The following is a 12304-nucleotide window of genomic DNA, read 5'->3' on the forward strand; positions in this document are numbered from 1 at the left end:
GTCAAGATGCAGGGAGCCCCCCATTAATGGTGAGATCCAAGCTGCCGCATGCCAGCCATGGCCAGCCCGTAACAAGCAGGCCTTTGTCTACTCAGATCAGCTGGAACCAAGGGACTGAAGAGTTAACCTGCCCAGGTGTGGCTCCAGAACCAGACCTGACGCCAAGGGGCCGAGCAGGGAAGGGAGCGCTCCCGTGGGCATCTGTAGGGAGTGTCTCCATCTGTAGGGAGTGAGGTGCTCCCCGAGAACGCCTACAGAACACTTGCAGGGTGACAGTCACCACAGCGCCGACTCGAGTGTTAGACGCCGGGTCTCGGGTAACTCATGTTTATCTCTGATTGAAATCCTCAGTGAGGGAGCTGGCTCAGGGGACTGTAAGGAGGGCCTGAACTGGGCCTGGGCCAGCAGCTGCTAGTTCTGCTCCTGCCGGACAGGCTAACGCTTCTCTGCCTCAGTGGCTACTTGGAAGCTCAACTTCCTGCGTAGCTGCATTGCACCTGTGGCTGATGCCAGCAGTGTTCCTCTCTGTTAAGCTTTGACAACCTCGTCACCATTTTTCTCTATTAATTAGGACTCTGGCCGTAGGCAGCTGAGATCAAGGTTGCTTAGAAGGGGGACTCTGAGGCTACCTCATGGGACCTCAGAACAAGAACAGAGCATGCAGGTCAAACCCCAGAGAGGACCCTGAAGTTGTCAACAGGTAGACGCTTGGTGCAGCGGGTTCACCCGCATCCCATGTCAGGTGTCTTGTTCAAGTCCCAGCTCCTCCACTTCCTATCCAGCTGGTGCACATCCTCGGAGGCAGTAGGTGAGGACCCAAGTACTTGGGCACCTGCCACCCACATGGGAGGCCCAGATGCAGACTCCTGATGTTGGTCTGGCCCAGCCTGGCTGTTAGAAGCATTTGAGGGCTGAATTAGTGAATGGATCTCTCTCTCAGATATGATGAAAACCAAAATTTTTTTTTCAAAAAGAAATGAGAAACACAGCTGTCCATCTCCCTCTCTGCATGCCTGTTTGGGCCTGTGCTGGGGGGTGGTCCAGCTCCACTTGCCTGCCCTGCTGTGCCGCACAGGGTGGAGATCCCTGGGCTGTGCAATGTTGTGACGTCTGAGTGTAGCACGCACAGTGAAAATCAAGGGTCGGGAGTGTGTGGCTTTTCCTATCCTCACAGGAAATCTTGGAAAGATCAAAGGCTGCAGTGCTGGAGGGGCCGGCTGGGAAGGGCGCTGTCCTCTGCACGGACCCTCCGACGGGCCCAGGCCTGCTGCCAGGAGGAAGGACTGCAAAGGAGCCCCAGTGTGCAGTGCGCGCAGCAGCACCCAGGCGGCCTGAGCCCTGGGAGGGATGTTTGCTGGACCAGCCTGAGCACTGGGACGCCACGTTCATGAGAACCCTTTATGCCAGCACAGCCAGCCCCTGCCTGTCGGGAACGCAGCTCCCCCTTGCCTGCCTGTGCCCACCGCCCCTCCTGGTCTGACCCAGAGGCCTAGCCTCCGTGCCAACATCCTGCTCTAGGAGGAGGTACAGGGCTTGGCCTGGGTGCAGGCAGGACCTGGTAGGGATGGAGAGGGGGAAGAACTGAGGAAAGAGATCTGGCAGGAGGAGCCACGGGCAGGCACTACAGCAATCCCAGGCTCACCGAGGCGGAGCCATCCCTGCTGGGACAGCGCCTTGAAACTAGCGAGGGGCCAGTCTGCAGGGAGTGGGCGCAGCCTCCTGGCAGCAGGTCTCGGTGTGTGTGTGGGGAGGGGGTGGGTGTTGTAGCACAGGTGCCCTGGGGCGGCTGCCTTTGAGGCTGGGCTGACTGTGTTGAATGCCTTCCCCCATGCCACTGAACCACAGTTCATGACCCGCGCAGGGTCAAAGTGCACGTGCCCGAGGGGTGAGTCCAGGGAGACTGCCAGCATGGCTGCAGGGGAGGGCAGCACCAGAGCGCCTGGGGCGGACAAACCCGGGCCAGGGCACGTGACTCAGACCCTGGCCAGTGCCTGCAGTTCTGGGTCTCAGGTTGAACCAAACCAAACACCAGCCTCTGCCTGGAGAGAACTTTTTATTTTCAGGCTCTGCAGTCCTTTTTGAAGTTCTGAATTGCGTTGAAATAAACACTGCAGCTGAGTAAACTGCACTCTGTCTTCTTGGCACGAAGTCATTCAGCTCTGCACGGAGCAGCTCTGGGAGGAAGCCAAGGGCAAATGCGTCTTCCTTGGTTGGTGGGACCCAGGTGGCAGGCGTCACGTGAGCACCAGAGCTGCCCCTCGGCTGCCCAGCAGAGGCGAGGCACAGGTGGCTCAGATGTCCTCGGTCCAGTCGGCCTTCGGCCTCGCTCACTGAGGCACCGTGAGAACAAGCCACGCAGAGCGGGAGCCACGGTTCTGCGTGGGCATCAGCGCTGCGCCCCAGGTTGAGGAGCAGGACGCCTTCCTGCTGGGCATGGGCCTGGTTCACGTCTCTCCTTTTTCGGTGACAGTTAGGGCTCCTGCTTACTATACACTTCCCTCTGACGTGTTCTCTGACCCTCCTCCACTGGTGAGACTGCGGCAGACGCGCTCCCACTGTCCCAGGCCTTCACTGACCCTCTTGGCCTCAGCCCAGCTCTCGTCCTGCTGTGCTGGTGCTCGGGGCTCCTGGAGCTGCATCTCCTAGAAGGCAGAGCTCCCTGTCCCCGGGGCCCGACAGGCGTGCTACGGTTCCGCTACGACTCACTTTGGGTGGTGGCGATGCAGGTGACGAATGCTCAGCCCAAGCCCAGTCCAGGGTGGACTCCCAGGGCCTGCAGGCTGAAATGTGAGGCCCGCCACTGAAGCCACTCAAGGATCTACTCCGTTTGTCTCAGTGTTCTGGAGAAGTTTTCTAGAGCAGTTTTGAATGCTTGCAGCAAGAAAGCACCAAGCTCATTGCTTGTTTCTTCGATGTCTGGGTCAAAACTCCCGTAGAGGGGCGTGGAGGCCTGGATATCCTCCCTGTGGGCTTGCAGCAGCACCACTCGCAGCTCCTCGGCGATCAGGTCATACTTCTGCTGGTCAAACCTGGCCAGGCCCAGCTCGTCCTGGGGATAGGCAGCGTCCTCAGGGTAGCAGTCTCTCGGCACTGGGAACTCGATGCGCCGCAGCCTGGGGAGCTCGCAGAGGGCAGTGAAAAGGCGCCTGAGGGCGCGGGCCGACAGCGGGTTCCCCAGGAACCTGAACTCCTGCAGCCGGCGGCAGGGGCTCAGGCCCAGGATCATCATGCCCACGTGGTTATCGGCGATGCTGCAGTCCTCCAGGGTCAGCACCCTCAGCGTCTGGGCGGCCTGGCCCAGCAGCCTGAAGAAAGTCGAGGGAAACAGGTGGACCAGGTTGTGTCCACTCAGGTCCAGCACCTCCAGGTGGCCGGCATGGACACAGTCTGCCAGGTAGGCCATGTCCGCGTGGTTCAGGGCGCAGTTGGCCAGGTCCAGTGTGCGTAGTGGGGTCCTCAGGGGGCTGCGGGAGAACAGCACGGGTGAGGAGAGGGTCTGGGGGTCTGGTCACAAACCAGCGTGTGGCCAAACCCATCTGATGGCTGAGTTCAAGCAGCCGGCGCACCACGGGGGACTTTGGTATTTCCGAGTGGTGAAAAGCCAGAAGAGGAGCAAATGGTTCGTGACACCTGAAAGCTATGTGCAATTCAGACATCAGTGTCCCTAAATGGGTTTGCGGGTACACAGGCCACAGCCACACTCACACTCGTGTGTGGTCTGTGGCCACGTTGGTGCCGCCACATGGAGCTGAGCGTGCTCACTGTGTGAAGAACCAACCTTACCCAGGAGAGCTTTGCGTCCCGAGCACCGAAGATGGCAAATTTGTTTTATCAGCAACCCGATTCGTGTTGCGTGTAGGGAAATCACGCACACGGCTCCGGCAGACCGTGAACTAGCAGGAAACAGTACATCACTCCCCTCAACAAAGATGGAGCCTGGCTCTGCAGCTGGGAAGTGAAGCCTACTTTGCCCCTGCCTGGGGCTCTGCATCTGCGGTCTGATTAGTCGCCGTTGGGCAGACAGGCAGTGAGAGAAGGCAGTCTTGGTGCTCGCCTCTCAGGGGACACAGCTCCGTCTCCAGGACGTCATCTTGCTGTCTGTCCTCTCTGAGCCAGAAAATGTCACCAGGCTCCTGCCCACTGTCCTCTCCAGCCCCCTCTCCCACAGTGGGCCCCGTGCACGTCCTGCTTACCCTCACCTGCCCGAGGGCCTAGGTGTGGCCAGTGCCTCCATTCAAGGCCGCCTGGACCCACCCCTCCCTGGCTGCTGCCTCTGCCTCTCTTCAAGGCAGAGCTGGTGAGAGGCAGACACCCTCTGCTGCAGGACTCCCAGTGCCCAGAGTCCAGGCTTCTCATGAGAGACTCCAAAGAAGGACCTCACCCCTTTGGGCCTTTCCATGAGCCCACAGCTCCCAACAACCGTGGATAGCAACTTTGAGCTGAGCTGCACAGGGGCCCTGACCTGGGGAGAATGTGTGTGAAGCCACCAGGGCTTGAGGTGGTAACCACACACCATGATGCAGTTGCTTCTGTCAGGAGAGTGAAATGGGCTCCATCACTGCCCCTCCAGGTCCCCTGCCCCGGGTGGCCCCCTGGACTTACCCAAGCAGCGTTGGGATCTTCCCGGTCAGCGTGGAGAAGGCCACACTCAGCTCGGTGAGGTAGGCCATCCGGCCAAGTTCCCCGGCGATGGAGGTGAGGAGGGAGTCCTCACTGCCAGGGCTCGGGGCACAGGTTGGGGGCATGTCAAAGGCCTTGGTGGGCAGGGTGAGTGAGGCCAGCTGGGGGAAGCCCACCTGGACCAGCAGCTGCTGCACGTGGCCAGCATGCAGCCGCACATTGTGCACCACCTCGAGCTTTCGCAAAGTGCCCGGCCCGGCCAGGCGCAGCACATGCAGGAGCTGGCCAGGGCTGAGGCTGTCAGCCCGAAATGAGGGACAGCGCACCCGTAGAGGGGCCGGACCTGCTGGCTGCAGGGCCTGCACCACAGCCTCAAAGTTGCCCTCGGTGACAAAGAGGTCAGCAAGGACCTCGATGGGGCGCCCGGCCACAGGAGGCCCAGCCTGCAGCTCACAGCAGGTCCTAGCCAGCAGCTCGGTGCGGCCCCACCTGCCCAGCGCCCTCCTGCAGGGGCACCGCTGCACCTGCACGTCACGGACGCCTGTGAGGTCAGCCAGTCGCAGCCGCTGCCGGCCGCCATGCAGCACGTGGCTTGCGAGGCCCCGCACGCAGGCCTCCAGGCAGGCCCTGCAAGCCCGGTCACGCAGGTCCTCAGGGTGGTCGGCACTTGGCCCCAGCAGTGCACCCAGCCGGAACTCCTCCAGCGGCCAGTGTCCCAGCACCGCACAGACCACCTCCGCCTGCTCCTGCAGGTAGCTGGCTTTGAACAGCAGTGGGTAGAGGTTGTGCGCCACACTGTCCAAGCCCTGCTGGGCCAGCTGGGGGTGGGACACCAGGGCTTCAGCAGAAATGAAGCGAAGCGACTGCATTGCGCCTGTCCCCCTGCCACTCTCCCCAGGCTGTGCCCTTCAAGCCTATTTTTAGCTGTAGCTGCTTTGGGCCGAAGCCGTGAGCCACCCTTGCAGTCATCTGACTGCTATTTTTGTCCTGGGGCGCCTGCTTGGCTGTGACCCGAGCGGTGCATGCTGGATCTCGTGGCCCCAGCTGGTGAAGGCAGAGCGGCTTCAGCTAGGGGTGCCCCTTGCAGAGCTGATCAGGCGCCCCAGGACAGACCTGCAGAAGCCAGCCCGGGAGGTGCCGGTGCAGGCGGAAGGGGAGGACAGCGGCACAGGCCCCGACTGCCATCTAGTCGGGGGCTGTAGCACACTCAGGCTGACCAGCACGGCCTTTCCTGAGTGGCCCTGGGGTCTCGAGCCTTCCTGTGTCTTATGCCTGGAAGTCAGACGTGGGTCTGGGTGTGGGGAGGCATCTGACTTTAGGCAGAAGATGCTAAGCCCCCCGGGGCCAGCACTGCACCCCCTGTCCTCAAGTCTTCAGTCCCCCAGTGGGCTTCAGGCTTCAGTGTCCCATGGAGGGGAGGCCACTTGTACAACATCTGGGGAGGGCCTGACAGGCAGGTAAGGCTGCACGAGCAGAAGTGACAACTGAGCGACCGGACCCTCCCCTGCTGAACCCATCACTCAGCTCAGGCCCCCAGGGTGTGCCTGGAGGTCACAGGCAAGAAGAGGAGAGACAGAGGCAGAGATGGGCGTGGAGGGCGGGAAGGAGATGGAGCTGCCTCGGCCACCAGCCCCACGTCTGACCATCCCCAGCTCATCCTCTGGCCTGTGCTTCTCCAAGGAGGACCCGTTACAGGGAGGGGGTTCTGCTGCAGAGTGGAGCCTCAGGCGTTCTCAGGGAGGGTCTGTGCAGAAGATGGTGGGACCTGGCCGGATATCTCCTCAGGTGTGGCTGTCCTTGGTGGGTGTGGACATGGGCCAGGGCGGAACCCACAGCGCCTTCCCTCATGAGCTGCAAGTGACATCAGACACGTGGCCTTCTTTCTGGGCTAGGCGAAAGAATCCAGAGTGCACATAGAAAGCACGATATGTTCGTGTCTCAAAGTTCTGAACACATCAGTCCTGACACAAAGCAGGCAGCTTACGGCAGCCAACAGTACCTGTGTGGACTCAGCACTGGTGTCCTGGCCTTGCCACCAGGTCCCTGGGCCTGGGGAGGGGGCAGGGAGCCTGCACCAACCGGACCTCAGGAGATCTTCCTTCCCTTGTGTGTGGGGTGGTGCTTCTCTGGGGAACACAGATGCCAACAGCACCTGAGCTTGGGTCAGGGTGGAATTTTAGTCCATGTCCCCCAACGTGGGGTGGGGGGTCCAGGAAGTGACCAGTCTCCCCTAAAGTCCTGTCAGGCCTAAGGCAAGTACCACACATGCTAACTACACACAACACATTAAAAAAAAAAAAAACAAACCTGAGATCCAGTTATTCCAAGAGGCTGGCCCTGTGTTGGGGATGGACCAGGGGGACAGGCCTGGGGACAGGCCTGCCCTCTCGCCCTTGCTGGCCTGGAAGGTGGGTGTAAGGGGCAAGTGTAGTCCTAGTACGTCTCTCTCTGGCCCTAGGACACCACAAGCCGACTGTGGGTGTGGTACAGGGTGGCACTGCACAGAGCTCAAGGCTGCTCCTGCCAGGACCACACAGTGAGAGGGGAGGAGGGTCAGGCCAGGCCCAGCAGGCAGGGCCTCACAGGACGACGGTCGGTGTGAAGAGCCCCCAGCTCGGTGCTGGGCTCATTCGTGTACAAGCCTGGGGGGAGGTCTTTCTGCTCCTGCTGACCAGTGCTCTCCCCTGAGGAACAGCTTCTTATCCAGGTGGGTCACAGCTGTCAAAAGAACAGTGGCTGTTACCTTCCATGGACGCCTCCCGCCTGCCCCTCTGTTCCCATGACTGCGACGGCACAGCCAAGCTCACATCACAGGCACCAGCACGGGGCCACAGGCCGATTCTCCCTGAAGGCACAGCTGCGCTGGAGCTGCTGTCTTGTGGGTAAAGGAGTTTGGGCCCTAAAACAGGACAACACATGTCCATTCTGTGCTTGCTGCTCTGAGCCCAGACCCCAGTGCCTCTGGGTGTGTCTCCTGTGTGTCTCAGAGCAAAGACCACTTCACACGTGTGGAGTCTGCAGAACACAGAATGCACGTGTCCACCGTGACTGGAGCAGAGTTTTCTCCCCCGAGCTCCACAAGGCTCTCGGTCCCCATGGGCTGCTATGGTGTCTCCCTGCATGGGTCCGTCCTTTGTGCCCCCTGCCCCGCCACCTGAGGGATCCCGCAGCGCTGGGGGCTCTGTCTCGAGCTGGCCGCTGTGAAAATTCCTACACACCTGCTCTGTGAACACGATTAGCGGAGCCCGGCTCTGGGCACCCAAGGAGTGAATCTCTTCACTGGGTGGAGCCAGCCGGCAGGCGAGGTCTCGGCTTTGTCCCTCACCAATGCCACCTCACAGCTACACTGGCACTGGGAGGTCTGCAACTAGAAGCCGCCTCCCACAGCCACTTCCTGTGTCAGGGCACCCAGTGGGGGGCTTCAGCCAGCAGCAGGGGACAGTGTGAGTGGCGTTAGCCGCTCCTGCGGGTGCTCTCGGCCGTGCTCTGGCCTCCGGGAGCTGATCTGGGAAGACAACCGCACCAGGAGCCGAGTGGCAGTCTCTCCCACGCAACTAACCAGGAGCCCTGCTGTCAGCCCTTAGTTACCTGGGTGCTTGAGCTTTGAGGAGCTGTGGGCTGGGTGGGGGGTGGGGGGGGCGAGGAAGCCCCTCAGTGCTAGGCTGAGCTGTCCCTCCGGAAACATCTGGAGCACGTGCCAGGCAGCCAGGGTGGCCTTTGGGCGGGCCTGGGGGAAGCGAGGCCCCTGGTTACCCCAGGGCCAGCAGGAACACCCATTACAGAGGGTGCAGTCCAGCCTGGGGCTTGGGGGTCGGCTCTGAGGAGGGAAGGGACCGCTCATCAGAACTGAGTCGCAGGGCACAGTGAAGGTCTGGGCACACGGACTCCAGGGCTCGTGACACTCAGCCCAAAGCCCTGATCCTTGGACTCCCGGCTCCGGGACCTCAATCCTGCCTCCCACCTCTTCTCACACTGCCCAGGCAGGACCCTGAGTGGACGCAGGCCAGGCTAAACCCACAGCCTCAGAGAGGCAGTCTCTCTGAAGGTGCTGCTGGTGAGCACGGCTCCTGCCTGACCCTCTGCCTGGTCACCTCGCTGTGTTCTGGGGGCACGTCTGGGTGCACACAGGGCTGTGGTGGAAAACACTGGGACTTGCCCAGGGAGGGGACCCATCAGAAGGCTGGGGACATGGGGCTATGTGCGCATTCCAGGAAGGACAGCCCCAGACCTTCGTCCACGGACTCCACGCCTGCTTCTCCACGAAGCTTGGTTTAGAAACACCTGAGCTGATCGCCAAGGGGTAGCAGCTAGACCTGCACTAGCCCTGAGGATGGGGCCTCATTCCCTGGCTCCACCTGCCTGAGAAGTCTCTGATTTCAGGGCCACCAGAGTGCAGGGTGGCGCTGATTCCCATGCAGACCAGGCTGGTGGGGCACGCAGAGGGGTCTCAGAGGAGGGACACTCACAGCCGTGGTGACCTGGCCACCTTCTAGCTGCAGCTGGGAGCTCCTCACAGGAAGGGGAGGTCAGGCATCACAAAGTAACTGCTGGAGGCAGGATGGCCTGGGGTGGACGGTGTAGCCAAGGCCACTGGCACTGTCCCCTGTCAACTCAGAATTCTTGGGCACTGCAGATGAGAAGCCAGTTAGGGGCCAGCCCTTCAGTGCCCTTCATGTCCGGGAACACCCACCCTGCCAGAATCCTCTGGTGCTGACCGGATGTAGCATCTCAGGGAAAACACAAGTGAGCCCCAGGCCCTCGCCCACCTCCCAGCCTCAGCTCACCTGCGCCCAAAGTTGCACGAAATGAACAGAGGTTCATAAAGAAGTCACCGCACCTGTTGGTTCAACCCGCAAGGCTGGGCCCCGACAGGACGGCAGCACTGCAGAGAGCCAGCGGCACCACGAAGCTTAGGAAGAACTTGCCCCACCTTTTCTGAAACCAGTCAGACCCGGCGAGACGAAAGGCCAGAGACGGAGGTGCTCAGGTCTGGCATCTGAGGACCTAACTTGGCCCTGATATCTTGGGCCTTGGGCCACCAGGCTGGGCTCTGTGACAGTTTAGATGTGCAAGTCACAGAGGAGGCCAATAAGGGCCACGCGGGGACAAGTGTCATTGTGCAGGAGGCTGTCACCGCTTGGGACACCTGCATCCTACATTGGATGGAATTCCAGGCTTCTGGCTTCGGCCTGGCCCAGCCTTGGCTGTTGCAGTCATTTGGGGAATAAACCAGTGGATTGAAGATTTGTCTCATGTTTCTCTCTCTCTCTCTCTCTCTCTCTCTCTCTCTCTCTCTCTCTGTTGCTATGCCTTTCAAATAAATAAAAACTTTTAAAGGGAAGAAGACAGGCCACGTGGCTTAAATACAAAGCTGGACCACAGCAGCTGCCTTGGGTGGTACCCTGAGTCTTCCATGAATCAGCTCAATCAGCTCAGAGCGAGGGCTCTCCCTGCCACACCCAGCGGGGACTCCGCCCACTGGGCATACAGCGCCTCCTCCTCAGGAGGTGTCGTGTGCACTTTGCACTTTGTCAAACACAGTTTTGTTGGGATATAAGTGACATGCAAGGGGCCAGTGCAGTGGCGTAGTGGGTAAAGCTGCGCCTGCAGTGCCAGCAGCCCCTATGGGTGCCATTTTGTGTCCCGACTGCTCTACTTCTGATTCAGATCCCTGCTAACGTGCCTGGGAGATGGCCCAGGTGCTTGGGTCCCTGCACCCATATGTGAGACCCAGAAGAAGCTCCTGGCTCCTGACCAGCCCAGCTCTGGCCATTGCAGCCACTTAAGAAGTGAACCAGCAGATGGAAGACCTCTCTCTCTCCCTCACTCTCATAAAAAAAGAAAGTTCCTTGTTCTCCTTCTATCTGGTTAAAAGCAGGACATACACTTCTAAGTGTCGATGCTTTTCCCTCTTCCATACAAAGAGGAGGAGAATAATTTGTAAAAAGTGACAGGCAAAGCCGTAGTTTTGCAGCCTACACGCACATGATCCAGAGCCCACACGTCTACCCTCATAGGAGTCCCTGCACCCAACCACCCTGGCCCAGGGGAGCTCTTCTCTGAACACTTCTGGACTGAATTTTTTATGGTTCCATTACTTCTCCATTGTTGGCTTCTTGGTGTCGCTCCCCGTCTTCGTGGAGGAGCAACACAGGACCCTGCGCTGTTCTTTCGTCTGCTCGGCCCTCCCCGGGTTTGCTGCTGGTTCTTCCCGGGTTGGCTACTATCCCTTCCACCTCCGTGGAAGGGCAGTTCCCCCTGGCCACATTCCCCACTTCCGCAGGGGAGCGGCACACCGCCGGCCGGCTTTCTTTGGGGGCTGCACGGGTGTTCCTTCAGCTAGATGTTCCCCATAGATGTTCCTGGTGCATGCCGTCTCTCTCCTCCTTTATAGTCCTCCTCCGCCAATCCCAACTCGGCTGCCCACACGCCGAGTACGCTGCTCTCCTCCAATCAGGAGCAAGTCCTACAGTTTATTAGTTGAACTGGAGGCAGCTGTGCGGAAGCTGTTTACTTCTCTCCCAGCGCCATATTGTGGGAGAGCAGATGCATAGAATAAGTCCTAATTCCAGTAACTCAGTCTAGTCCGGTTTGCTCCCCACAGATCCCCCTTTCTTTTTATTTTTTGGCGTTAATACGCGCCTGTCTTCGGTGTCCCGCGGCACACACTCTGCTCTACTTGCTAGAGTTGCCACAGGCTCTTACAAGTCCTATCCATCAGGCAAACCGAATCCGGGTCCTCTCTTCACCATGTTGTGAGGAGGTTTTTAGGCGCTGATGCGTGCCTGTGTTCGGTGCCCTGCAGCGCATGCTCTGCTCTACTAGAACTGCCTGCAGGTGCTTACAAAACCTATCAGGCAAACCAAATCCAAGCCTTCTCATTGCCGTATTGTGGGGGAGACTTATTAGTGTTGGTTTGTGCCTATCTTCGGTGACCTGCAGCTCATGCTTTGGTCGAGCTGCTTGCTGGCGCTTACCGCCTTAAATCAGGCAGACCGAATCCAAGCCTCCTAATTGTTGTATCATGGGGAAGCCTTACTGATGTTAATTCGTGCCTGTCTTCGGTGACCTGCGGCGCATAAGCTGCTAGCCGCCGCAGGTGCTCATCGTGCTCATCGCCTCACTTAATCAGGCAGACCGAATCCAAGCTCTCACATTGCAGTGTTGTAGGGAGGCCTTTCTATTTCTCTATTTCTCTATCTCCGGGCATTCCTATTTCTCCCATTTTACTTCTGTCTGCCAACATTCCCATTTCTCTCATTTTACTTCTAAACTTTTGTTTCTCTTATCCCTGCGGCTTTCCGGTGCCCGCCCCGAGGCTGCTTCTCGGCACCCGCCCCGAGGCTGCTTCCCGGCTCTGAGCCGCTTCAGCCCGCGCCTCTCTCATCTGCGCGGCTTCCCGGCTTTGCGCGGCTTGGCTTCGCGCGCTCCGCGGTCTCCACGCCCTTCGCGTCTGCACCACGGCCTCGCGCCAGCCCCGTTCCCTATCTATTCACGCCCCGTGCTCTCTCTGCACGCGGCGGCTTCCGCGAGTAACACAGCGTAGCTTATGTGTCCGCCACTAGCATTCAATCTAAGTTCCCCGGGCTAGCCTGGCGAATTCAACCCAGCATACGTCTCCGCCCCACGATCTGGCTTCCCGTCCTTTGCTCCCCGGGCTAATCAGACGGATCCCAATCTGGCT

General features: G+C 59.7%; 1 protein-coding gene across 1 annotated transcript; it reads right to left on the minus strand.

Moving 5' to 3' along the window:
* Positions 1–2036: 2036 nt before the first annotated feature.
* On the minus strand, positions 2037–10035 carry LRRC14B (leucine rich repeat containing 14B). Its single transcript, XM_051829793.2, has 2 exons — positions 4603–10035; positions 2037–3464 (listed from the first exon to the last, which is right to left on the minus strand). Exons 1-2 carry the CDS (start codon positions 5487–5489, stop codon positions 2819–2821), a joined length of 1533 nt encoding a protein of 510 aa, XP_051685753.1. The 5' UTR covers positions 5490–10035; the 3' UTR covers positions 2037–2818.
* Between the last annotated feature and the right edge of the window lie 2269 nt (positions 10036–12304).

This window comes from Oryctolagus cuniculus, chromosome 14, assembly GCF_964237555.1.
Source record: "Oryctolagus cuniculus chromosome 14, mOryCun1.1, whole genome shotgun sequence".
In the NCBI taxonomy this organism is placed as follows: domain Eukaryota; kingdom Metazoa; phylum Chordata; class Mammalia; order Lagomorpha; family Leporidae; genus Oryctolagus; species Oryctolagus cuniculus.

Coding starts and splice junctions, on each gene's coding strand:
- LRRC14B (XM_051829793.2), bottom strand. CDS start 5,489: ATGCAGTCGCTTCGCTTCATTTCTGCTGAAGCCCTGGTGTCCCACCCC. Junction 3,465..4,602: donor AAGATCCCAACGCTGCTTGG/GTAAGTCCAGGG, acceptor GTTCTCCCGCAG/CCCCCTGAGGACCCCACTAC.